This window comes from Phytophthora sojae, assembly GCF_000149755.1.
Source record: "Phytophthora sojae unplaced genomic scaffold PHYSOscaffold_3, whole genome shotgun sequence".
Lineage (NCBI taxonomy): Eukaryota > Oomycota > Peronosporomycetes > Peronosporales > Peronosporaceae > Phytophthora > Phytophthora sojae.
The window spans coordinates 5,238,008-5,262,251 of record NW_009258117.1 but is presented as its reverse complement, the minus strand read 5'-3'; the positions used below and the strand labels follow the sequence as shown (position 1 = coordinate 5,262,251).

General features: G+C 54.7%; 14 protein-coding genes across 14 annotated transcripts; 8 read left to right on the top strand and 6 right to left on the bottom strand.

Moving 5' to 3' along the window:
• Positions 1–159: 159 nt before the first annotated feature.
• On the top strand, positions 160–3,036 carry PHYSODRAFT_497217 (hypothetical protein; the record flags this gene model as incomplete). The annotated part of the gene is made up of 5 exons (XM_009525377.1): positions 160–1,320; positions 1,398–1,529; positions 1,604–2,032; positions 2,109–2,354; positions 2,434–3,036. The coding sequence occupies 5 exons, from the start codon at positions 160–162 to the stop codon at positions 3,034–3,036; spliced, it is 2,571 nt and encodes an 856-aa protein (XP_009523672.1).
• A 156-nt stretch (positions 3,037–3,192) lies between these two features.
• On the bottom strand, positions 3,193–3,888 carry PHYSODRAFT_329002 (hypothetical protein; the record flags this gene model as incomplete). Its single annotated transcript, XM_009525376.1, has 1 exon — positions 3,193–3,888. The coding sequence occupies one exon, from the start codon at positions 3,886–3,888 to the stop codon at positions 3,193–3,195; it is 696 nt and encodes a 231-aa protein (XP_009523671.1).
• A 218-nt stretch (positions 3,889–4,106) lies between these two features.
• Positions 4,107–5,177, top strand: PHYSODRAFT_298879 (hypothetical protein; the record flags this gene model as incomplete). Its single annotated transcript, XM_009525375.1, has 1 exon — positions 4,107–5,177. One exon carries the CDS (start codon positions 4,107–4,109, stop codon positions 5,175–5,177), a length of 1,071 nt encoding a protein of 356 aa, XP_009523670.1.
• A 794-nt stretch (positions 5,178–5,971) lies between these two features.
• On the top strand, positions 5,972–6,257 carry PHYSODRAFT_494593 (hypothetical protein; the record flags this gene model as incomplete). Its single annotated transcript, XM_009525374.1, has 2 exons — positions 5,972–6,131; positions 6,196–6,257. The coding sequence occupies 2 exons, from the start codon at positions 5,972–5,974 to the stop codon at positions 6,255–6,257; spliced, it is 222 nt and encodes a 73-aa protein (XP_009523669.1).
• A 334-nt stretch (positions 6,258–6,591) lies between these two features.
• On the top strand, positions 6,592–7,023 carry PHYSODRAFT_298878 (hypothetical protein; the record flags this gene model as incomplete). Its single annotated transcript, XM_009525373.1, has 1 exon — positions 6,592–7,023. One exon carries the CDS (start codon positions 6,592–6,594, stop codon positions 7,021–7,023), a length of 432 nt encoding a protein of 143 aa, XP_009523668.1.
• Positions 7,024–8,322: 1,299 nt separating this feature from the next.
• On the top strand, positions 8,323–9,186 carry PHYSODRAFT_298877 (hypothetical protein; the record flags this gene model as incomplete). The annotated part of the gene is made up of 1 exon (XM_009525372.1): positions 8,323–9,186. The coding sequence occupies one exon, from the start codon at positions 8,323–8,325 to the stop codon at positions 9,184–9,186; it is 864 nt and encodes a 287-aa protein (XP_009523667.1).
• Positions 9,187–9,850: 664 nt separating this feature from the next.
• On the bottom strand, positions 9,851–11,131 carry PHYSODRAFT_494585 (hypothetical protein; the record flags this gene model as incomplete). Its single annotated transcript, XM_009525371.1, has 2 exons — positions 9,851–10,897; positions 10,973–11,131. Coding segments are annotated over 2 exons (1,206 nt in total), but the record flags the coding sequence as incomplete, so codon positions are not given.
• Positions 11,132–13,879: 2,748 nt separating this feature from the next.
• On the bottom strand, positions 13,880–14,332 carry PHYSODRAFT_490533 (hypothetical protein; the record flags this gene model as incomplete). Its single annotated transcript, XM_009525370.1, has 1 exon — positions 13,880–14,332. A coding segment is annotated over one exon (453 nt), but the record flags the coding sequence as incomplete, so codon positions are not given.
• A 512-nt stretch (positions 14,333–14,844) lies between these two features.
• PHYSODRAFT_391596 (hypothetical protein) lies at positions 14,845–15,252 on the bottom strand (the record flags this gene model as incomplete). The annotated part of the gene is made up of 1 exon (XM_009525369.1): positions 14,845–15,252. A coding segment is annotated over one exon (408 nt), but the record flags the coding sequence as incomplete, so codon positions are not given.
• Positions 15,253–15,743: 491 nt separating this feature from the next.
• PHYSODRAFT_298874 (hypothetical protein) lies at positions 15,744–17,234 on the top strand (the record flags this gene model as incomplete). Its single annotated transcript, XM_009525368.1, has 1 exon — positions 15,744–17,234. The coding sequence occupies one exon, from the start codon at positions 15,744–15,746 to the stop codon at positions 17,232–17,234; it is 1,491 nt and encodes a 496-aa protein (XP_009523663.1).
• A 570-nt stretch (positions 17,235–17,804) lies between these two features.
• On the top strand, positions 17,805–18,524 carry PHYSODRAFT_373785 (hypothetical protein; the record flags this gene model as incomplete). Its single annotated transcript, XM_009525367.1, has 2 exons — positions 17,805–18,314; positions 18,384–18,524. Coding segments are annotated over 2 exons (651 nt in total), but the record flags the coding sequence as incomplete, so codon positions are not given.
• Positions 18,525–19,286: 762 nt separating this feature from the next.
• PHYSODRAFT_374363 (hypothetical protein) lies at positions 19,287–19,700 on the top strand (the record flags this gene model as incomplete). The annotated part of the gene is made up of 2 exons (XM_009525366.1): positions 19,287–19,471; positions 19,511–19,700. Coding segments are annotated over 2 exons (375 nt in total), but the record flags the coding sequence as incomplete, so codon positions are not given.
• Positions 19,701–21,327: 1,627 nt separating this feature from the next.
• Positions 21,328–22,536, bottom strand: PHYSODRAFT_298872 (hypothetical protein; the record flags this gene model as incomplete). Its single annotated transcript, XM_009525365.1, has 3 exons — positions 21,328–22,005; positions 22,136–22,314; positions 22,416–22,536. The coding sequence occupies 3 exons, from the start codon at positions 22,534–22,536 to the stop codon at positions 21,328–21,330; spliced, it is 978 nt and encodes a 325-aa protein (XP_009523660.1).
• A 412-nt stretch (positions 22,537–22,948) lies between these two features.
• Positions 22,949–23,299, bottom strand: PHYSODRAFT_265356 (hypothetical protein; the record flags this gene model as incomplete). The annotated part of the gene is made up of 2 exons (XM_009525364.1): positions 22,949–23,119; positions 23,189–23,299. The coding sequence occupies 2 exons, from the start codon at positions 23,297–23,299 to the stop codon at positions 22,949–22,951; spliced, it is 282 nt and encodes a 93-aa protein (XP_009523659.1).
• Between the last annotated feature and the right edge of the window lie 945 nt (positions 23,300–24,244).

Below are 24,244 nucleotides of genomic sequence, written 5' to 3'. Positions count from 1 at the left end.
CACTCGCATTTCAGCCAATCCACATCGTTCAGAGTCCTATTGGTTCAAATCCTTCAAATTCATTTTAGACCAATGCATGAGCGGACGGATATCAGCCAATGGAGCGCCGTTCTACCTTTTTGACTCAATACACCGAGTTTCGATAGCTAGCGCCCCACCATGACGAGCGTCTGGAGCGCGCACGTGACCAAGGAGGGGCGGACGTACTACTACAACCGCTCTACCAAGCAGAGCGCGTGGGAGAAGCCCGCGGACTTTGACGGCGAGGAGCCCAGTGCCGCCGCGGCGGGGGCGCCCTCCTCCGCGTCCGCCAAGAAGGTAGAATGGGAGGAGCTCTGGGACCCCAAGAACGAGCGCGCGTACTACTACAACCGCGCGACGCGCAAGACCCAGTGGCAGCGGCCCGAGGGCGTGGAGATCAAGCCCCACGCGGGGGCGACGGCGGCGCGGGAGAAGCGCCACCACGAGAAGCACCGCAGCAAGACCCGCAACAAGGGCGAGGAGAACGAGACTACCAAGGAGGAGGGGAACGATTCTAACACAGGGGAGAACGGCTCTACCCACTCTACCTCGGAAGAGAATCAGACTCAGAATGTTGAAGTGAAGAATCAGGCTGAACAGGATGAACAAGAAGCGGCTAATGGACAAGAAGGTAGTATCCCCACTGCTACTACTCCCGCTACTACGAGCCACTCGAAGAAGAAGAAGAAAAAGTCCAAGAGGGAGAAGGTGGAGGTGGCGCCCGTCGAGACCCAGAGGAAGAGACGTCGGCAGGACGAGAAGCGGCTCATCATCTGGGACGACGAAGAGCAGGGGAACGATTCTACCAAGGGCATCGAGGAGAAGGACACGGAGGACGGCAAGGAGGCCACGCGGCTGCTGCAGGAGCTGTCCAGGACCGACGCCATCATGGAGGCCAACGTGCTGGCCGTGATCAACGGCTTCCTGCGAGCGCACACCGAGTCCAACGGGCCGGAGATCCTCGTGGAGAAACTCTCGTCCTCGTACCGCGGCCACGCGCAGATGATCGGCCTCGTGGCATCCTGGTTGGACACTCTACCGGTGTCCACGACGGCGCTGGAGAACAAGATGACGTTCGATGTCAGCGAAGGAGCGGTGATCGCGAACAAGGGCGCGTCCTGGGACCCGGCCGAGGAGATTCTCTACAGCCACCTGAAGGACGTGATCAACGAGAACTACGACCCGAAGCTCGTGTCCAATGTGCTGAGTGGCTCGGCGGTGGAGCCCGAGTGGCTGACGCAGATGTTAAACGACCGCAAGTGGCGACTCATGCTCATTGAGCTGGCGGAGACGCACAAGGTTTGTGTATGTACATGGTGTTTATGCGGAAGGGTTGGGAGTACTGATGATGTTGTGGTTGTGTGGAAATCATTCAGACGTGCACGTTGCTGCAGTATGCGATCCGACGGATCTCGGAGGCTGGCTACCACAAGGAAATTGCGTCGATCACGAGCGCGAACGCCTTCTTCTCCGTGTTTAGCGGCGTGCTGGTGGACGCCTTCAGCCGAGTAAGTTTGATGGACGCTGTTCTACTCGTGATCACTTCGTAAGAGCTAACTGGGTGTTTGTATGATGGTGGCAGATTCCGTTCGCCAACGAAGAGGAGGTTGTCGAAGACATCGCGGCGCTCAACAAGGTCTGCTGTCAGTCGTCGCACTCGTACGTCTACGCACAGGAACTGCTCTGCTCGATGGACGACAAGCTGTACACGATGCAGAGGGACGCTGGCGCTGACAGCGCTGAGTACTCGCACATTCGGATGGTGCGCTCCAAGCTCAACCGTGTCCGTGGCGAGCTCCAGGAGACGGCAAGCGGCAGGTTCGGCGCGAAAATTGTTCCGTTCCACATCTTGCGTCGACGGTACATTTATGATGCGAACCCGAAGTTCTGCGACGCCATCCTGTCGATCGTGAAGTCGAAGACATGCTCAGAGCTGAGTGCGGAGACTCTGGCGAAGGAGTTCCAGACGTCTAAGGCGCCTCCTCCGGTGGTCCATCTGCGAGACCCCATGGTACGTATGCTACTCGATTTGATGTGGGTTTGTTCGGATGACTGGCGATTTAACGTTGACGTGCGTATTTGGTTAGGTTCTGTCGGCTCTGCTGGATCGGCTTTTCAACCGGTCGGACTCCATTTCACCGGCGTTCGTGCAGAACTGTGTCTTCCTGCTGGCATACGCGGCGTCTACGAAGGATGAACGGAGTCTGCTTCAGACTGGAGTTCAGGGATCATCGGATCACGTGGAAGTGGATGACGATGGCGTCGAGTCGACCAAGAAGGCACTCGTCGAAGCCTCAGCAATCTGCAAGTCGGACCATACCCTCGGCTACAATGTGAGTTTTCCATTAACAGTCTAGCCGCTGCAATTTATACGCTTGAGGCTAACTGCTCGTGTGTGCGCATGTTCAACAGATGAACCAGTCGGGAGTTGTGGATAGACTCATTTCGGTGATGTCTGTCCCCGTTGTATCGATGGGCGTGCTGCATTGGCTGGAGGTTATCCTCACGTCACCCGGATTTTTCAGCAGCACGCCCCTGCACATTTGCTTCCCCAGTCTGCTCCGGATACTGAAGGCGTCCATCAAGCTCCACGTTGCTCAGTGGCCCATTGCCTTCAGTGTGTTGGTGACGTCGTTGCGTCTGCACCCTGACATCAACCCAGTAAAGGCTCTGGAGCTGAAGCGCGAGACGCTTCGATGCATGGTGTTCATGATCACGAGCGGCTACGTGCTGCCAGTTCTGGAGTTTGTATTCACGAACACTTTGGAGCTGGATCAGGCGCTGCTGCGTAACTTCATCACGATGCTCTTTTCTCGCATTGCGCCGCCGTTCTCGCCCAAGTTTTCCGTGGCTTTGACGAAAATTTTGACCCACCCGAAGGTGCAGACTGCGATCAAATCTTGCCCGCCAGAGAGCAAGATGAAGCTGCGAGGCTTTGTGAGCTTCTGCAACAAGAACTCGCACATGCTTTCGTCGGACCAGCTGCATTCACTGACGCTGATTCAAGAAGGATGATACGGAAAGAGCCGGCAGCTTGTTAAGAAGAGGACGGGAAATGATATTTGTTGACTGGGAAATTGCTGAGCTGCTGCGCGTCCGTCGCTCTTACTGAGTTCAAGTGTCCTAGCGTAGCAGGTTTCGGCAATCATTCGTAGCTTCGAGCGATTCCGTTCACAGAGGGAAGGCGCGATCCACGACATCGATCGGCACGCCGGCGCTGAGCAGTTTGTGTCGCGAGAGCAGCTTCTCGCAGTTCATGCGGATCTCTTCGCGCTCCTGCTCGGAGTTCGTGCGCACTTGTTCTCGCTCGCGTTCGCCCTCGAGGTGGCACCTGGCCAGATCCTCTTTCTGCTGCAGCTCGCATTCAAGCAGCCTGCGACTGAGGTCGTCCTTGGTATCTCGGCTCGCAGCAGTGTCGGTGAAATCTCCCTCTGACTGGCGAGTTGCTGCAGGACTCGCCGACCTCGCTGCATTTTTTGCCGACTGGAGAACTGAAGCAGCCGCTGTTGAACGTCGCGTCTCCTGTTTCTGGCGTTTCTTCGACGGCGCGGAGTTGGTCCGTGGCTCGCGCTTCCGCTTCTGTTTATCACGTGGACCAGCGGCATTGGCGTCCAGCTCCTGCATATTTCTTGCTGGTTCTGGAGCTACGAGAGCTGGCGCACCGTTACTGTTGTCGCTGACGCTGACGGCACTTGGCACCTCCACCACAGCCTGGAAAAACCTTGACAGCTCTTGGTAGTGTGGGCAGCGTTGCTCCACTTGAACGGGCAGATTCTGGTCAGCTTCGCCGCGGTGGTAAAGCTCGATCATCCCGCCTTGCTGGAGCCAAGCGGCAGCCGAGTCGCACTGGTCCGCCAGGGCTAACATCTTTTTGAGAACGGCATTGGCTGTGCGTTTGAAACCGCGGCCCGCAGCTGGCGCGCAACCTCCTCACATGATTCTCGCTTCGCTCGCTGGTGCCAGTGTTGGCGGCTACCCGGTGCTCTGATCCATTGCATCAGCACGTCCATCGACGACGGAGCTCCATGCTTGTTGTCTCCATCCCACCGAGGACCATTCATGCCGCTTGCTGCCTTGAACGAACAATGGAGCGGCACGAGGTGGTTAGATACGAGCGCTGGGACTCGGCGAAGAAGAAGCGACGAGGAGATACATATCATTCCAACGTTAACCGCAAAGACCAAGCACGTATCGCCGCCGGAAGAGATCTGCATACAGTGCCCGATGGAGTCTCGAGGTCGTGGGGTGTCATGGAGCGTGACCGTCGGTCGCCCGGTGGCCAAACGTCCATGGACATCCAGCTCACGTGGCTGACGACTCCTGGGAACTACGAGCGCTGGCACAACGAAGTGAAGGGGAGACTCGCCAAGGAGATCGTGGTCGCGATGCTGGCCGTCGGCATTTCCCGCTCTGCGAATGCCGTTTCTCACAAGATCCGAGGTCTCGAGACGCAGTTCTCGTCGGCGACTGCGTATCTGAGGGGCCTGGATGGTCGCCGTGACCAGGTCGCTCGAGGGGCGCTGGAGCTGGAGACGCAGGCACAAGTGGACAGGTTGTGCCCCCACTTTTTCGAGCTTCTCCCCGTGCTCGAGCCATTCATCCCGGTCGTTGGTAGCGTCAGTGTTGAGACGACAACCAACGCACGGGGGTCCACCCGCAAGAGGGAATCGGATGTCCGCGCGGCGGAGGCAGCTCGCGCGGCCAAGCGGCGCCACCAGCGTCCAGCACCTGAGGTGACTGCCCTCTCTGCAGAAGATAACCTGGAGCTGGCAACAAATGCTGCCAGTAGCGATGCTGCTCAGTACACCGCGACGACGACCCAAGACGTGCCGCAAGTGAAGCGGGAGTGGCGGGTGGTGGACCGCGTGGCCGAGCCGCAGCTCACCCCTGCGTTCCAGCAGCGCATGGACGAGTGCGTACTAAGCCACGCGGAGCAGCGCAGCCAAGGAATCCTCAACGCTGAGGAGAGGGCGCGCGAATGCAGTATCGACGCGGAGCGCTACCGGACCGAGGCGGAGCGCCACCGTACTGACGCGGAACGGCGCAAGAGCGACATCGACGTGATGCTGGCCAAGGTGCTGGCGCGCCAGACGATGAAGGACAGAGGCGTCGCCACGGACGAGATCGAGATGGCGCTGGCGCTGCACGAGCCGTGAAGGCAGAGCGTAGCACGCTACGGTGAAACATTTGATGTTTTGATCTGCAAATATATAATGTTGTTAACTTGCCGCAGCACTGGCACACTTGTTCGCTAAACACTCCCGGATGGTGCTTACTACTTCTACGAAGTACTACGTCGTAGAAACTCTGGTGCTTTGTCGGATAGATAGCGCTCGCCATTTACTCAAGAAAGCGCATCCTGTCAGTTCTTACTTAGTTCTTCGATTTAATATTCTTGCCATTCTCGAAGGCAGGCGTACTAACCCGATCGAACTCGTTCCCCTTCGAGAAAATTGTGCCATCGACTTTGACCTGATCCAAGTCAGTTTGTCGCATCAGAAGATTGACGACGAGAGTACATACCATGAAGTAGTATTCACAGCTAGCAAATCTAGGACTTTAACCGTGGGAACTCAATAGTCTCTTCTACTAAAGTACAACAAGTTAGTAGTATTCACAGCCGACAAAGGCGAACATGAAGAGGATTACGAACTCTCCCGTTGATGTTCGATTACGAACTTGCCGCTGTACGTCGATCATCAGCAGGCCTAGACAACTAAGTTGAGTGTGTACAGTGTTGACTCAACTCTACAGTGTACAGTGTACATGTACGGTGTCGTAGAGTCTCTACTACCATCCGTACAACCTACAGCGTGCTTTATGCTCGGAAGATTGCGCCTTCAGGTTGTACGGAATCAACGAATTCAACCGAGAGCGGCCCTAAACCACTGAAGTTAATCCCCATTTTGGGCTAAGATTCTCACTTCTCGCAAAGTGCCAACGTCGAAACATGCACAGGAAGTGTGTGGTACCGTTGCTCTGCGTTGCCCTCCTCGCGAATTGTGGCGTCGTTTTAGCGCTCGACCAAGCGGGCGGAGGTGCCCCCAGACTGAGATCACTCACGGCCGATACCGAAGCTAACGACAACGACGATGGAGAGAGAGCAGGCTGTCGAAGTTCGATGATTTGGTAATGAAGATACGTCCGTCTTCTCCCAACGTCGCTAACCAGAAGTGCCTAAAGTCTCAAACCGACCCGAGCGATGTGTTCAAGACTTTGCGTCTTGGCGAGGCTAGTGTGACAAGGCTCGACGACAATCCGAAGTTCCTGCAGTGGCTCGAGTACGTGGATTTGTACAGAGCCAAGCTGGGGAAGCACTGGTTCTCGGATCTCGATGTGTTCAACCTCTTGAAGAAGACAACGCCGGAGGCAGAGCTGGCAGCTCTTCTTCAGTCGATTAAACAGGTCCCAGGCATGAAGAAATCAGCGGACATGATGCAGCAATTCCTGCTTCACCGGACGCTACACGCAGATGGATGAACGAGGTGTGGCTGAGTTCCGGAGAAACCCCGCAGAGAGTTTTTTTTCAATATTCTACAGCTTGGGAAAAAACGGTTGGCTGACAGCGCCATGTTCCTCCAGTGGCTACGCTTCATCGAGAAGTACAAGGTTAAAGTGGGTGAAAGTTCCTATTCCGACCGCCACGCGCTGAATTTCCTGCTGGAGGCCAGACCGCTTACACCGGAGGTAAACTTGGCGGCATTTTTCCAGTCGCTTCAGACGGTTCCGGACCTGAAAAGACTCGGCAACAGCTTGGAGAGGAATCTGTTCCAGAGATGGATGACAACAGTGGATTCTAAGCCAAAGGACGTGGCGCGCTTGTTGAACATTGGACAAAGTGTTCCGAAGCTGTCCAAAAGTGATCTCCGCTACAAAATTTTGGAGGCGTACACGTTGCAGTTTGCAGAGAAGAGCGGGAAGGAGACGCTAGAGAAAGTGAAAGAGCTATTGGTTGCCAACGACCTTAACGCTGCTTTAACAGCTGCCGTGAAACTTCGCTAGTAAACTCGGAGTTTGGGAAAGGATTCTTGGACCGGCTCATGGTGCCCGTCAACAAGATCTACTACCTGTTCAACGGCACCGATATTGGGATAATTCGTGTTAGCGATTTTCACAATACACCAACTCACTGCTGCTGTCGAATCCATTCCACGTACATACCGTTTATACATGTATTAATACATGTCTAACTTGCAATCATGGTACATGTAACCAGATCCAGTATACACTACGACACAGCTTGCAAACGCTACGAACAGTATAGTTGCCCAAAATGACTGTCAGTGCTGCTAGCACCTAGTTTGCGTCAGGGAACTGTTCAATACGTAGTAGTAATAATATACTTTGAAGTATATGATCAATGAACTCAAACTCAAGCTGCAAAATATAATCCTGTTGAGCCACTTACTGGAGCTCTGAAAGTCCCCAAGACGTGACGTTAAACCCTTATGAGCTAGTATGAAGTACTACTTTGTATTCCGATGCTCAGTCGCCGACTCCAAGCGTATCATTCGCGTCACAACTGCATCAACTGAGGCTTACGGAATGAATACGGGGAATTAAAACCTGCTTCAACAGCGGCCGTGAAAGTTCGGGAATAAAACTAGAGTCTTAACAAGCACTCTTGTGTTGAGTCTCGTGGATGCCCCAGTGTTCGCCGTGGTCATCAACATGATCTACTTCCTGTTTAGATGCTGAGATAGATATGTAAGGTCCTACTTACGTATGCGGCACTCGACCTATTAGCTATAATTTATAACCAAGAAAACTCAAACTCTGCGATCACTGGAGCTCTAAATAAAGTCTCCAAGACGCAAGTTTTTGTTTGTTTGGTTGGTTTTACTACGGGAATACATGAAAATCAAAGATCAGTCGCCGAGCACACAAAACCCCGCACTGGACTCGCAATGAGGGTCGCGTGGAATTTGAAGATCGCCGATGTTGCCGCAACTCGGAGTAATATTTCCTATTACTGGGGTCTGGGGAGTCATCAATATCAGTCTGCAAACTGCTACCAAGTCCTGCGCGCCGTCGGGCACGCTTTGTTGAACTACCTGCACTGGATGACACGACATTTTCCTCAACAAGAGAGGTATTTTAACTACTGTTGTAGTTACTTGCTTGTTTGTGTTGCTTGGATACTGCCGCGCTCGTGTTCGTTGTGCGGGTCGAAGCAGGACGTTGTCTACAGAAGTTTGTCCGAAAGTGATAGTCAACCGGTTGAAGCTGCTGGCACTTGAGACCGGGCGCGACCAAACTATCGATTTGGTGTCATTTGGAGATTTCCCCCGAGCGAGCAGCATGCATCTGAGGACAAACAACAAGCACGCTCCGTCAGATCCCGGCCAAAATGCTAAGAGTAAGCGTCTAGTTCCGTGGGACGGCGACAGCGTGGGGCAAGGTGGACCGACGTCGCTGGACGTGCTGGTCGGGTGGCTGAAGGTTCCCGGACACATCGAGCAATGGAGCAAAAAGAAGCGTGACGCATCGCTGGAGATTCTCTCAATGCTGGAAGCGAACGGGATCCGCCACCGGACAGCCAGCGCCGTTCAATCCAAGATCGAAAAGCTGGTCAATCAATTCGTCTCTGCGGTGCGAATTCTGCGGAGCAGCGGCCAGCCAAGCGACCACCTCGAGAGCGAGGTTGTCGATGAAGATGTCGAAGCTGCTGTGACCAAGGAGTGCCCCGAGTATCGCGTGTTGCTACCGATCTTCCGGCGGATCGATTTGCGCGACATGGGCCCGAAAGACTGGACCACCGGCGACGACAGCGGCGACAGCGGCTACGATGGTGGAGGCGGCAACGCAGCAAGAAACATGATGCGCAAGGCAACCGATGGTATCAGCGGATCTCGCAGGAGCAAGCGCCGCCGCAGCACCCAACCAGCTCTTGATCGCATGACTGCGGCAGACACAGCCGACACGGAGTCCACTACGCAAGCCGAGGCTGGCAGTAGCGCTATCGTGCCAGCCACGTTCGGAGGCGCCGCTGCTGAGGTCCGACGCAAGATGGAAGCTTGCCATCTGCAGCAGGTTGAGAAAGTCTGCGAGCTGCGTCTCGCCACGGAGCAGGTGAAGGACGAGTGCGAGGTCGCAGTCGCTCGCTGTCGGCTCGAAACGGAGCAGTACCGTGGCGAGACGGAAAAGCGGCGGGAGGACCTTTAGCTCGAGATGGAGCGGCGCCGACAAGATATGCGGCTGGAGACCGAGCGGCGACAGCAAGAAATCGAGCTGCGGAAACACGAGCTCCAGCTCAAGGTGGACACGCTGCAGTCGCGGCAGTCGCTCAAGCACCAGCGGATCCCCAAGGCAGATATCGACCTCCTGCTGCCACTGTCGGCACTGCAAAACGACCCATGAAGACGACGATGGCTGCGATGTCGACAGGAAGAAGTGTAGTTTAGTGTTGGCTCTTGAGTGTAGTGTTTTGATGTTGTAAGTCGAGTGCACGAGGTAATGATAAAGCATCTCGAGAAGACAAAGCAAGTGACGAGGATGTTGAAGTTACTGCAGTTACACCATCGCACTTAAACGAACAGTGTTGCTAATGCGTGCAAACTACTACTGCCGGTTGTGGTAGTTTAAGGTGTGAGCATGTCTTCAGTTCTTCGACCAAAAATAGAGAACACGCTTGAAACCTCAGATAAAAATTTCAGCGCTTCTTGTACTGCTTTCGCTTTGCATTCGCCGGCTCGCCAAATACTAACCAAACGAAGCCAAGTCGTCGAAAGATAGCGACACTACTCAAGACGGTGGATCGAAGTGTACGTCCGGGGTATCTCTACAAGTTTGGCCCGCCAAAGATTTTCTCTTTGTAGATGACTGCATCTCATTTGGAATCGGAACTTGCTGCACTGTCTTGACCGCGCAGCGGGAGGAAGTTTGCTTCCAACAGCTTAATCAACCGACGTTGCAACGCGTAGCACTGCAGCACAGTCTCCGCCAGTGATATCAGACTTGTCGTTGGGTCTCGCAACATTTTCGTGCCCTCGTACGCTTCACGAACGAGGGAGTAAAAATCCGCGAGATCTGTAGAACTTTGCAAATTTCCACACTGGTTGTGTACCTGGGCGAGCCCATCCCACAGGGAGCTGTACAAGGAGAACACGGATCCTTCTTGTTCCTTGTCGTCTTGTAGTTTGGCTAACAGAGTCCGGGCCGCAGTGATCATTTCTGCAACAGATTTAGGATTCACAGGCTCAATCGACATGTTAGCCGAGAGGTGAATATTGGCCATTTTTGCCAGTTCGCCTACCACAGTCGAAATCTTGATCCGTTTGCTCGGCTCGAAAGCGCACATTCGCTGCACCAGCTCCCATTGCTCGTCCGTACAAAGTGGTCTTGGAGGCAATGCACGTTGCGTTACGTGATATTTCGCGACGAAGTTGTCGAGAAAACCCCATGGTAGGCAAGCTTTCGTGTTGTCTTCGCCGGCCTCGACGACCCGCAGAGCCTCCACAACGCACATACCGAGAGAGTAAATGTCGGACGCAAAGGTTGGGCGTGCACGCTCATGAATGAAGCACTCCGGGGCCACCCAGTGCGAAGCACCAGAGATTTTTGAATCCGCGCCGTCGTTGGTCATCGCGCTCAGACCAAAGTCCGTCACCTTGGCCTTCCGATCGCTCCCGATCACAATATTATTCCCTTTAAGGTCCCCGTGAACGACACCGCGCGCATGAAGGTACTGAACGCCTAGGGCAGCTTCATACAATTTCGACCAGACCTCGTCGGGGTGTTTCTTTAGATAGCTGACCAACGTCCCGTTCGTGGCGTACTCACACACGAACAACGGTTTGCCAACGTGGCAAGCCCCGAAGAGCCGAACGACGTGGGGGTGACTAAACCCGAACCAAATGTCTACTTCATGTCTAAACTCTGCCATCATATCCGTCCGGATCGTAGCGTTCGCTGTAGTAGCTGATGGCTGGAGCAGTGAATCATAAGACACACTTGTAGAATGGTCTCCAGAACTTAACAAGAGTTTCACCACAACATCAGAATCCAGCCACTTCGCTCTGAAGACACTCCCAAAGCCACCGCTCCCTAGCTGGTCGTACTCGTCAATGATTAATTCATACCACGGGATAAACCACCGAGGAGTAAGCGACGACAAATCATTTGCATCCAGCTTGCTCGCAATCTCCTCATACGCTTTCTTCAGCACGTCAAGCTGCCCAGAAGTGTACTCCAGTGACGGGTGCTCTATCTCAGCTTTCAACGAGGCAAGGAACAATAGTCGCTCTTCTTGTGACTTCAATTCTTCAAGCAGCAGATAAGTCCTCGACGCCTCGGAGACGAAAATCTCGATCTGCTGTCTGCGCCGTTTGTCCCATAGTACGTCTTGCTCTCGCTCTGCAATCCCATCGGTCGACTCGCCCAATGCTATCGCAAGGGCCTGAAGCCGTCGACGGAAGGCGATAATACTGGAGCTGGTAGTTCGCGTCGCTGACAGCTGCAGTACTCGAGCTTGTTCCCTCGAGACCGTGATGACCTGGCGAAAGTCACGCAAGACTTTGTAAAATTGGTCGAATATCGTGGAGGAATAGGACCCATCCTGCAGACGCTCACGGATCGTCTTGAGCTCAGCGAATGCTTCTTGGTAGAGATCGTTATCGCAGTTTTGCATGCGACTTTGCACATTTGTATATAGTTCTTGAATGCCATCACTGTTCCGATTATTAAACCCGCCGGTAGTCGTGATTTCGTTCTCAAACAGATTCAAGTTCGCACTCTTTTGAACCGATAGACGTTCCAGCTCGTGTATGACGAAAGCAAGACTCGTACGTTTGTCTGGGTTCTTGCCACACATCCTCCATACCAAATCTCGAGCTTTTCCAGGTGGACACCTAGGCCCCCAGGTATCGAACGTCAACTCTGGAGCCCAATAGGATATGAATACGTTGACGTATCTGTCCGTGCACCGATGCTTCCATGGCATATCTCTGGTCACGGCTTCTATAATACACATACCCAGGGAGTACACGTCGGATGCAAAGGACATTCTGTTGCCTTCAGAAACCTCTGGAGCTTGCCAACGTATTGATCCGGCCTTAGAGAATGGTGCTCTCGTGTCGATCTGGTCACTTCGCGAGAAATTGGCCAGCTTCGACAACCCATCACTGCCTATCAGGATATTGCTGCAGCGTAGGTCGCCGTGCACAATCCCGCGCTCGTGGAGATAGGCAAGACCCAACGCTGCTTGGTGTAGATACGACCAGATCCTCTGCTGGGCAGGAGGAGTCGACTTCACGTACTCGAGCAGTGATCCGTTGCTTGCGTATTCACCGACAAAGAGCTGCAGCGGCAGTGGACTGGCGTCACAGGCGCCATACAGTTTGATCACGTTAGGGTGACGCAATTGATGCCACAGACGCACTTCGCCCTCAAACGAGGCGTGAGAGGAAGCGTCAGGGATAAAAAATTTCACGGCGACATCTGCATCTAGCCATTTGGCTCGATAGTCGCCGCCAATGTTGCTGGTCTGCTCAAATTTCAGGAGCACCACTTCAGACGGAGGAATGTACCAGCTATCATCCATTCTTCCACCAGAATGTCCGTAATTCACCACTGCGATCGCACGAGCCTCGGTTTGTTTAGCCGTAACGAGCGACGTAAGAATGCGTTGGGCTTCCTGGTCGCCGGAATCAGCTGCACCTTGAATTGCCGTGTAGCCCCTTCGGTTTCTGATGTTGACATCAGCTCGGCATGACTCGACTAGATACCGAACTGCATCGGTATCTCCTCTCGACGCAGCTATGATCAGCGCTGTATCCCCATCTTCGTTAGTGGCATCTACGTTAGCCTTACACTCCCCAGCTAAGCACCGCACGACATCGATATGCCCTCTTTCCACCGCCCTCATCAGCGGCGTGGTCCCGTCGTAAGTGGCCGCATTCACGTCAGCGGCGCATTCTGTCGCGAGACACCGAACAATCGCAGTATCTCCTTTATCCGCAGCGCTCCATAACGCTGTAAACCCGAAATCATCGGCGGAATTGACGTCTGCGCTGCACTCTAGCGCCAGAAATCGAACGATATCGGTGTGCCCTTCGTCCACGGCCATTTTCAGTGCAGTAGTTCCTGTGTTAGATTTACAGTCCACCTCAGACTTGGCTTCCGTCACTAGACACCTGACCAGATCCACGTCTCCAGTCGAAACGGCCTTCATGAGCACCGTATTCCCTTGTTCGTCTCGAGCGTGAACAGCACCCGAAGACTGTCGCGTTATGCACCGGGCAATTGCAAGATGCCCCCTAGACGCGGCCATGAGCAGCGCTGTGTTTCCATGGCGATCCGCCGTGTGCACGTCAGCTGCGCACCCAGTGACGAGGGACCTCACAACCTCCGTGTGTCCATGAGAGGCCGCCTCCATCAGAGCTGTCATGCCCGTATCACTTATCGCGTTCACATCGACCGGAGAATTGGTGGCTAGATAGCGAACAATGTCGACATGGCCGTGAGCAGCAGCCTTGGCCAGCGTAGTGACCCCTTGGTTGTCTTTTTCATCTCCTGCAGCTCCACCGTCGCTGGTTAGATAACGAACAATGTCAAAATATCCTCTAGTTGCGGCCATAGTCAGCGCTGTGACTCCAATAAAGTTTCTTACGTTCACATCAGCCCCACACTGTCCAACCAGACAGCGAACAACATCAAGATGCCCTGCATCTGCGGCCTCCATGAGCGCTGTTCGGCCGATACAGTTTTTATCATCACAACAATCAGTGGCGTCCACCCGAACCCCGCAGTCTGCGACCAGGTAGCGAACAACATCAACGTGCCCCCCACGAGCAGCTCTCGTTAACGCTGAACTACGGCGGATACCACTGGCGCCCGCATCGACCCCGTAAGTTTTCGTTATGCACCGAACGACGTCAAGACGCCCCTCCCCGGCAGCCTCCATTAGAGCAGTTCTCCCATTGCAATCTGTGGCGTTCAGATCAGCCCCGCAGTCTCCAGCCAGATAGTAAACAACACCAAGATGCCCTCCGCACGCTGCTTTGATGAGGGCCGTTCTGCCGTTACGATCCGCGGCGTTCACGTCCGCTCTGTAGTCTCCAGCTAGACACCGCACCACACCAAGATGCCCTTCACCGGCAGCCTTCATCAGAGGCGACACATTGTTGCGGTCAGCGGCGTTCGGGTCAGCGCCGAGTCCAGCCAGGTAGCGAACCACGTCAATGCGCCCTTTATCAGCTGCGCACTGTAAGGCCGTGAGACCCTCCTGGTCTCCACTAGCCACGAAATATGCACCGCACTCGCTCACAAGATCCCGAAGTCTGTCGAGGTCCCCACTGGCAGCCGCCTTCATCACGTCCGCCTTGGTAGCAGGGGTGGTTCGCGCCTGGCCGGTACTGTTCATCGGGCGATATGGAGCGGGAAGCTTATGCACGTATCGGGCGAAATGGCTCCTAGTAGCAATAGCAGCAGACGCGAAGTCGTTGATATCGGAACCTTCAGACACGACTTTTGGGGTTGCACCACGAAAAGTCATCGGCGGGCCTGGGGACATGGGGGGCGACGGAGCAGCGACCGAAGAGGACGGAGAGACCAAAGTGGGCCCAAAGACGCCATCGCGAAGCAGTGAATCACCGTCGCTTGCAACTCTGGCCATTGTCACGTCAACTGCATGCCGACGTTCACGTCGTTTGAACTGGACACAGAATCGCTCCACGCTCTGTACAAGCAGTCAGAAAAATACAACAGCAAAACTACCAACGCGTCAGAATAAAAATATGGAACACGTACCTCTGTAATTCCTCATAAAACTGGGTTGTTGATATTTTACCTTATTTTCTCGTCTGTGCATGCTCCTCGCTCTCAGCTCTCGCGCTTCCGCTTTCCCGCCGGTGGACACGTCACCTTTGTCGGCGCGGGCCTGCGCGAGTCCGTCTTTGACGCCAGGGGCTTGACCACTCTGCGACTCGTCTTGCCCGCCTTCGACCCTGCTTCAGTGTCTGCGTGCGTCCTCACGCTCTTTACCGTCTTCTTAGCAGCGACGCGTGCGTGCACCTTGTCGTCCTCTCCGTCCGTCGTCGGCTCCGAGTCGGACAGTCCAAATGGACAGTTGAGAATATTGTGTCGCACAAAAGTGTCCACCCACGCGTCTGACACGACGAAACCGTCCACCTCCACCTTCAACGTGTCCACCAGCCCCCGCGCCTGCGTCTGGACCGCTGTAACCGAAACGGCCAGGTCCTTGGCAATCTGCGCGTCCAGCCAGCGCACCAGCGCGCGCTCCACCTCCGGACACCGGACGACTTTCGGCTTCTTGGGCTGTGGCTTGGGTTTGGTCACCAGCTTCCTGGGCGCTCTAGCCCCTGTGCTCGCCCGCGGCTTGGCTGGCCTGCCTGCCGCGCGCAGCACGATGGAGATGGTGGGCTGCGACGGCACGACGCTCAGGTGGAAGGTGTCGGCCGCCCATTCGCCCAGCTCCTTCTGCTTCCACGCCGGGTGCCGGTCGCTCTGGCGCACGATCGCCAGCCTCTGCTCGGCCGTCAGCGCCTGCGCGCGCCCCATCAACTTTGACTCGACTTGACTCGACTTGACGGGGCTCGACAATGCGCAACGCTGCAGTCGTCTCGAAATAATTGAGCCAAAACCAATAAGGGTCCTCTCCCGAATCGATGTGGTACACACATAATAATAACCACATCCACCACCAATTTTAACAGTCTTTCCCATATAAAGTAAGACGAACCTCTCGACCCATCAAGTATTCGATGGCGACGTCTTCATCCGCGACGCGGCCGCGGCGGCGCAACCTGACGTACCGGCAGAAGCTGGCGATCGTGCAGAAGAAGGAGGAGGAGCCGTCGTGGACGCAGCGCGCGCTGGCGCTGTGGGCCAAGGAGCAGTTCCGCCTCGAGAGCCGCCCCACGCAGGCCACCATCTCCAACCTGCTGCGCGGCAAGAGCAAGCTCCTGGCAACGGCCGTGCCCCCGGACTTCCGCTCGGCGCGGCGCGTGCGCCACCCGGAGCTGGACCGGCGCGTGCTGCTCTGGGTGCACGAGCAGCTGCGGCTGCAGCCCGTGACGCGGCTCGCCATCCAGCAGCGAGCCATGGACCTGGCGAGGGAGATGCAGCTGCCCGCCGACCTGAGCTTCTCCAAGGGCTGGGTCAGCAGCTTCGTCAGCAGGCACCAGCTCAGTATCGGCAGGAGGGGGGACCCACCCACTCTACAGCAGCAGCAGCAGCAGCAGAGTGAGGTAGTAATAGTCACAGAGGAGCAGGGGCAGGAGGAGGAGGAGGAAGAGGTAGAGGAGGAGGAGGAGGATCACTCGGTGGAGGTAGAACAGGAGACTCAGGTGGCGGAAGTGGCAGAAGAAGAGGCAGAAGTTCAGGAGGGGGATTCTACTTCGCTGCAGAGTGAGAGGAGGGAGGAGGGACGCGCGACCGCGGAGCTGCTGCTGGATTGGATCGCGGTGCCCGGGAGCTACTCGAGGTGGTGGCTGCTGAAGGACGAGGAGGAGAAGGAGCCGCTCTGTGGGGAGATCAACCTGTTCCTGCGCTCGCACGGACTCCGGGGCATGAGCGGCGCGGACATCAGGCAGCAGCTGTCGACGTTCGTGATGACATTCCAGGCGGCGCACACGTGGCTGAGGCAGACGAGGGTCGAGTACCCGGCGGAGGTGGAGGAGATGACGCTGGAGCAGGAAGGAATCAAGAGCCACGTGCGACACATGTGCCCGCACTACGAGAGACTCGCGCCCGTGCTGGCTGCGTACGTGGACTATGATGACAGTGCGGTAGATGCAGCTCAAGGTTCCGAGGTGCCGGCTACTGCTACGGTTGAAGCTGCAACTCAAGTTAGTAGTGAAGTTGCAACACAAGTGAGCAAAGAGGCTGCAACTCAAGAGAGAAGTGAAGCCCAAGTGAGCAGTGGAGCTGCAACTCAAGTTAGCAGTGAAGTTGCATCGAGATCTAAGGTGGGTGACGTTGATGATGCTGCTGATACGCCTCCAAGACCGGCGAAGAAACCACGGCGACAGAGCACGGGGTCTACTGCCGCTGCTGCTGCTGCTGCTGAAGACGACAGTGAGGACGAGGCCAAGGCCCAGAAGAGGCGGTTGTTTGAGCTGGAGTGTGCGCGGCTTCAGTCCGAGATTGAGACGAGGAACGTTCAGCTGGTGCTGGAGAAGACTTTGGCACGGAAGAAGCTGCTGGACGCTGGGATCTCCGCTGAAGAGGTGGATCGCATCTTCCCACTGTGACGTACTGGAAAATGGGCGAGTGGGTGTTAGCTGCTGGACTATTGGCGGGTTGCAAGACCAGAAGGGTGCAGAGTAAAGATGAACTGCGTGCTCTCGATGGGAATTTGATTTACGTGGTAAGCTGGCTGGAGTGTTGACACCGCGTGTGATCGGTGTCGTAAAACCGTGGTCACTCTACTGGGCATGTCATGTGCACGGCCCGTTGAACCAGAGTCAAGGATATAGTGGATGACATTTGCGGCCGGCTTCTGTTCAGATGGCCAATGCGAACAGAGGCAGCGATGCTAATTGCACTCTGCGAAGTGTTTTTGGCTTTGTTACCGGCTAGCTTCCCTTGAGCTTTCCTGGGCCCGATGTGATCGTTGCAGCAACATTGCAGAGTCGGCTGGCTGCTAGAGAGAGCGAGTTCTCTTTGCATGCGCGAGTTGCCCCTAGTCCCAGATTCTACTCCCAGTTGTGGGATGCGGCCAAAGAATGCCGCCGCAAAGCTCATTGTTCGTTCAAGAGGGGAAAGCTGCGATCTACACACTCGGGCCGACATCCATGCCGCGTGGACGCAAGCACAACTGGAGCCAGAAGAGCAAGAAGAGCAAGAAGGTCGCTTCGAAGCGATATTGGGATGCCGACGCAGAAGACCTCGACTCGCCCACGTCTCTGGACGTGCTCTTCCAGTGGCTCAGCATTCCTGGCAACTACCACCGCTGGCAAACGGCGGGGAAGCAGTCTGTGTGCAATGAGATTGTGGCGCATCTGAAAGGGCAAGGCATCATGCACCGCGGGGCGAAGAACGTCTGGATGAAGATGGACAAGCTCGAGAACACTTTCGAGACGGCTACGAATTGGCTCCTGGCGAATGGCCACTACGCAGACTTCCAGCGTGGCAGCGTTGCGGGCGATGTCCGACGCCAACTCGAAAAGCTCTGCCGGTACTACGACGAGCTTGCCCCTGTGTTCCAACGTGGCGTTCCCGCATCCACGGCGCCTAGCGAGGGCTCCAGTGACACTACTCTCTCTGACGCCGGGCACGACCCTGGAATGGACAGTGCTCGAATGGTGCAGTCTCAATCGCCACATATTCGTGTGGTGCAGGGCACTGACGCGTGTCCACGAGGTGGACCTCAGCCCGATGCGAAGCTGAATGCTGAAGAGTATAGCCGACGCCTGCAAGAGTTTGAGCTGGAATGCAAGAAGGCGCAACTGCAAGCTGACGTCGCTTGCAACACGGCCCTCAACCGCAAGAAGATGCTGGACGCTGGCATCGATATCAAGGAAGTGGACAGGGTTCTGCCCCAGTGAGTCTGGAGCGGAAGCTTGGGAGTATTCATGAGTGTGCATGTGCAGGTAGGGCTGGCTGGAAGTAAGTATTGGAGGGCAAGGGAATATATATCTCCTGAAAACAAAACCTTTGCGGTACCTCATCTGAGCCGCTTCCTTTATCCCGAAGAGAAGATGGAGACACCTCAGTCGCTTTTCGAGGCTGCTCGACGGGGGGATATCCGCCATATTCGCCGCGTGCTGGAGGCAGGTGTCAGCGTGAACGCCCGGGATGAGCACGGCAACACGGCGCTGATGGAGGCATCAGCGTGGGGTCGCATCGAGGTCGTGCAGTGTCTAGCCGGAGCTCCAGGAGCGCGAGGGATTAACAGCATTCCTCAAGGCTGCTGCTGGAGGACACATGGACGTCGTTCAGTATCTCGCTAAGGTGCGCAGAGCTGACGTGGACGCCACTACCGTGTTTGGAGACTCGGCAGCGACACTAGCAGCCCAGTACGGACACACCGATGTCGCTCAGTACCTGGTAGCGGAATGTCGGGTCGTGATGAACACCACTAGTCGTGTAATGGTGGAGACAGCGGCCGATCGGCACGATGCTGTCGCTCGGTTTGGCGCCAGTAGCGAGGCAGAGATGCAAAAGTTGCAGATGGTCAAAGGTCTGCCTCCAGTGACGGCGCGTGGGCCGCAGCACTGGTACAAGTGGCTGCGGACGGGAGCGTTGACGGCCTTCGCTGTATCGTTGGGAACTTGATGACCAACGTGGACGCCACGGCTCTAGACGGAGATACAGCGCTGCTGAAGGCCGCTGGCTTTGGGTGCCTGGACGTCGTTCGGTATTTGGTCGCGGTGTGCGGAGCTGATGTGAACATCGCTAACTACAGGGGACACACAGCGCTCATGAGAGCTGAAACCGAACAACATGCTGACATTGTGCGGTACTTAGCTGGAGAATGCAGTGGACTGTGGAGGAGCCACGATTCTCATGAGGGTCGCTGCTAGAGGACTGATGCTAATGCTGCGATCAGTACGAGAACAACAGCGCTGATGATCGCGGCTCTGTATGGGCAAGTTGACGTTGTGCAGTACCCAGTTACGGTGTGCAGGGCCAACGTGAACGCTGCAAACGAGGACGGATACACCGCAATTCGCTTCGCTGCCGAGCGCGGCCACGAAGTCATCCAACGGTTCCTCACCCGCTTCCTTTCCGTCCCTCAACCGGATGATCACGATATGTTGACACAGAATTCTACGGCCGCCGATACAAGAGTGAGCCACAGCCCGAACTGGTTTATCCCTGGTTCTGATGTCTCGCTGGTGTACTTCGTGGAGACTGGCAATGTTGGAGGTGAATATCAAGCCAAGTGGCTCGACGCTGACGCCGCCGTAAAGTTATTTCTTCCGGACGCTTCGTCGCACGTCCCATTCGAGGATGAAGAGTATCTATGGCATCGACTGCACCACCCGAATGTGATGATAATGTATGGCGCCTGTGATGCAAGTCCGCTACCGATGCAGTTTTTCGTCTGCGAGTACGCCAGGAAAGGATCTCTCCTCGAGTACGTGAAATTAATTCCACTCGAAGATTAGTGGGTGTGGCATTTTTTTTTCATTCTTGTATCAAGCAGCATTGGGACTTGAATATCTTCACGAACGTGGAATAATCCATGGAGATCTGCGGTGCAGCAACATTCTGATCGGCAGTGACTGTTTGGCGAAGCTGGCCAAAGTTCACAATAATGCAGCCTTCTCACGGATGGGCTTGGTACGTTGGCAAGCTCCAGAGGTTTTGAGGAGGCAGGCATTGGGCGCTTCGACATGTCTTCCACATCCTTGTCGTTTAGTTCATTGGCGCAGGCAGTGAATCCTCCGCAAAAAGAGAACACCATGTCAGTCTTCCGACACGAAGTCGACATTTCGTTCGAACTCAGCCATCCTCGTGTGGTTCCTGTTCGGTACGAATGCGTTGGTCAGCTATCTCAGAAAACACCCCGACGAAGTCTGGTCGAAATTGATTGAAGCTGTGTTAGGCGTCTAATACCTTCACGCGCGCGACGGGGACCTTAAAGGGAATAATATTGTGATCGGGAGCGACTTGAAGGCCAAGGTGACGGACTTCGGCCTGAGCGCGATGACCAGCGGCGGCGCGGATTCGAAAATCTCTGGTGCTTCGCACTGGGTGGCCCCGGAATGTTTCATTGAAGAGCGTGCACGCCCAACCCTTGCTTCCGACATTTACACTCTCGGTATGTGCCTCGTGAATGCACATGCCGAGAGAGTAAGTGAAGGCTCTGCGGGTCGTAGAGGCCGGAGAAGACCCTACAAAAGCCTGCTCTCATGGGGTTTTCTCGACAACTTCGTCGTGCAATGCCACGCCAAGCAGGGCTTGTTGCCTCCGAGAGTAGTAACCTGTGTCATTTTCTAACGCAGACCTCTATAACCTGAAGTCCACAACGAGATTTTCGCAGGGAAGGAAAAGTACAACAGCGTGCAAAGGCTTCTCGCGTATCAGCAAGTACATTTGCGATCTATACTGTACAAACCGCTTGCAACATTAGAGCAGAATACCAAAACAAATACCAAAAGGTCATCTTTTCGTGTAGTATTAATCCTCGAATTCGCATTTTTTTCGTTGTGCTGCTGCTGCAGAGTTCCTGTCCGTAGTGCACGAGTAACAGTACAGTGTAGCGGGGTACTATGCCGATGCTCCCTCCCCCAGCTTCACAATCATTCTGTTTTCTGTTCATTGTGCAAGAGCTTTCTACACGTGACGTGTCGTACCAGGCTACTGGCTAACCCACGCCCATATCCTCTGCAGTAGCTAAGCCCCCGTCGCTCGCTCAAACTTGCTCGTCCAGCTAGGGTTCACGTCCTTGAAGAACAAATAGTACTTGTAGAAGAGGTAGTACTCCCCAGGGTTCGCCTGAGCCTTCGCGGCAAGCATCGCGTTCTTTCCAGTCTGCCTCGACAGTTGAACTTTAGGGTGGAGATTAAAGAACACTGCCACCTCGTCGGGATCCCTCCTCTGCTTCACCATGGTCACAAACACCTTCTTCAAGGACTGCTCAATATCGTCGCCGGCATATTTCAACATCTTGAGGACAGCCTCCACATTAAATACGTGCTGATGTGATATGGTCTTGGCCCTGGTCAGAATCGGAGCCGCAGCCATCTTCTCAGAGGGGATCAGGGGGGCTGAATTCGATCGGTGCAGCATCGGCCTCAACTCGTCCATGCACTCCGCCTTCCCCTTGCAAAGCTTCCACAGGAGGTTGCCAAGTTTCTCAAAAACTCCCGCTCGCTCTTGATCGTCTGCTTCCCTGCGGGTAGCATCAGCAGACGCGGTTGATCGCAAGAGTCTACCACCCTTGTGGCCAATCGACGAAGATTCGAGTGGGCTCACGAGATCCGAGGAAGCAGTCTTGGAGTACACATCTTTGGAGGCGAGACGACGCCACAGCAGACGATGAAGGCGACTAAGCCGACCAGCAGCAGGGGGCTGAACCGCATTGTAGCACGATCTTGAACACTCCAATTGAAGCCCTCGGCCTTTGCTCGCTTGAACGAAAGTTGGGAAGTGGGCTCATTCGAATAGATCGTCTGATCCATTGTCTGTTGCTGTGCCTCACGGAAGCCAGCTTCGCTATAGCAACGACTGGCGCTCGATTGGGATCTTTGAGTGTTGATGCAGTCACGCGATTATGTGGTCGAGATCTCAACTTGGGATAGGAAGGCTGCCTGCCGTCGGATACGGCAGCCCCCGGCAACCACGTCAACTGTGCACGTGCGTAATCGGAAAAAAATGGACCTACAACTTGTACGTGTATGCATCACAAGGTGCATCAAGAAACCAGACGTCAATTAAGAACTAAACGATTCCTTCAGGATAGTCTGCAGTCGGTAGACCACCATGGGCGCGGACGGTCGAGTGGATGGGTCGAGCGCTGCACATTCCTCTGCTAGTTGCACCACTGACGCTGGGCAGAAGGATGAAAACGCGGACAGTAGAGCGCGGCCGTCGAGTTGCCATTGTTTGGTACCATCACCAAGCCTCCACTAGAGTATTTGCAGATTTCAACGTCGTTCGTTGTCAAAGTACCAAACAGTGTTTATAATGTTATCCCGTCCACAAAATAGTGTTTCTCATTTAAAGCGCGGAAACAATATGTATCACTTTGCATTAGATGTGTGTAGGGGACTTCATAAGTCCTTCAGAACGGCGTCAGTATATTCGACCGGCCGAGCGAATCCGTGCTGGATCTGACGGAACATCTTGCGTTCCGGAAATCATTTAGCGAGTTTGGAAAGAGGCCGACGATTTATTCGATTAGTCACATCTAACGTTCACATCACATTAATCAGCCAGTCACACATGGACATGTAGGATTCGACACGCACGGTTTGGAGAGCGAGAAAAATACTCCTCCTGTTGGGGCTCAAGATCAAGGGGCCCCACTCAACTTTTTCGTAGTGATGACTTCGTTGAGTCTCGCTTGGTACTGCGGGTACTTGGGATGGAATAGTAGGTGGTTAAAGTTTGCCTTGGCCTTCGCCCACTCAATAGCCAGTTCACTGAGGATCGCCTTCATTTCAGACTTCGAGATCGTTCTCTCCTCGGATTAATCGTCTTCGCCCTCTTCAATCGGTTCGGTCCGGAGAAGTCGCCGGCTGAGGCGAAGGACCGATGTCGCTTTGACGATTTGGGCCTGGTTGGAGCCCGTGCCTGTCGAGAGAGCCTCACAGGTGAGCAGGAAGCAAGCCGCGACCACCAGCAAAACTTGAGGAAGCCGCATGGTTCGTGCTGTTAGAACTGGGAACTTGGGTGGCTGAAAGGTAAATTCGTAAGCGAGAACCGCGCGCGGCAGGAAGCTCCTAACTCCTCAGGGTCGAGCCGAAATTGTAGTATTGGCACATCGCATAGCTATACGGAGTCAACAATGATGACAGACAATGAACTAGATCGTCTTCGACTTGGCTGGGAACACCTGTGGAATAAAATGCTGGTGCTGGTACCGGTGCTAATTGCCGTGATGACTGATTCAAGGGCGTGACCCCTGCGGGGCCACACCCATGAATATCGCGCGTGCCGCAGTTCACTTTCTGAAGCTGGTGCATGGGTCTGTTGACGTGCATTTCCTGCCTCAGTCTGTAGTTGCCGTTGAACCTGTTCGGTCGACATCCTTCTGGCTGGTGTAGCACGAAGGCTGCGCCAGGTTACGCTTACGCGTCCAATTAATCCGTTGGGAGCTGTCCACCCCCTCATTCTTCGGGTGTTCCCAGTAGCTATCATCATTGCTGACAATATTCATTAACAAAGTACCGGATCCATCCACTGCATACGGTATTGACTTCCAAGTTGACGAGTGCTGCTTTCAAATAGTTGTTTTTTTTTAAAAAAAAAAAAGCTAAAATGCTGGCAGGCATAAAAACTACTTGAAGTCTTTTTTCAGCTTGCTGGTTCAGAGGGTGCTTTGAGTGTTCTGTCTTGTTGCGAATTGAATCCGGTCGAAAACCTCCAACCAGTAGTTCACAATACTGCAACTTGCCCATACGTGTTGCGGTGTTCACTGAACGCCACTCATTCAACTTTCTATCATTTCACGTTTGAACTATATTTTTTTTCTTTTGCTGGGTACCTATTGAGACCCAGCGTGCTAGAGTGGGCCAGCATGGGTGCCAACTGCGTGCGGCAAGCAGCAGAGCAAACCGTGGAGAGGCCTACCAAGCTGCTCCGCTCG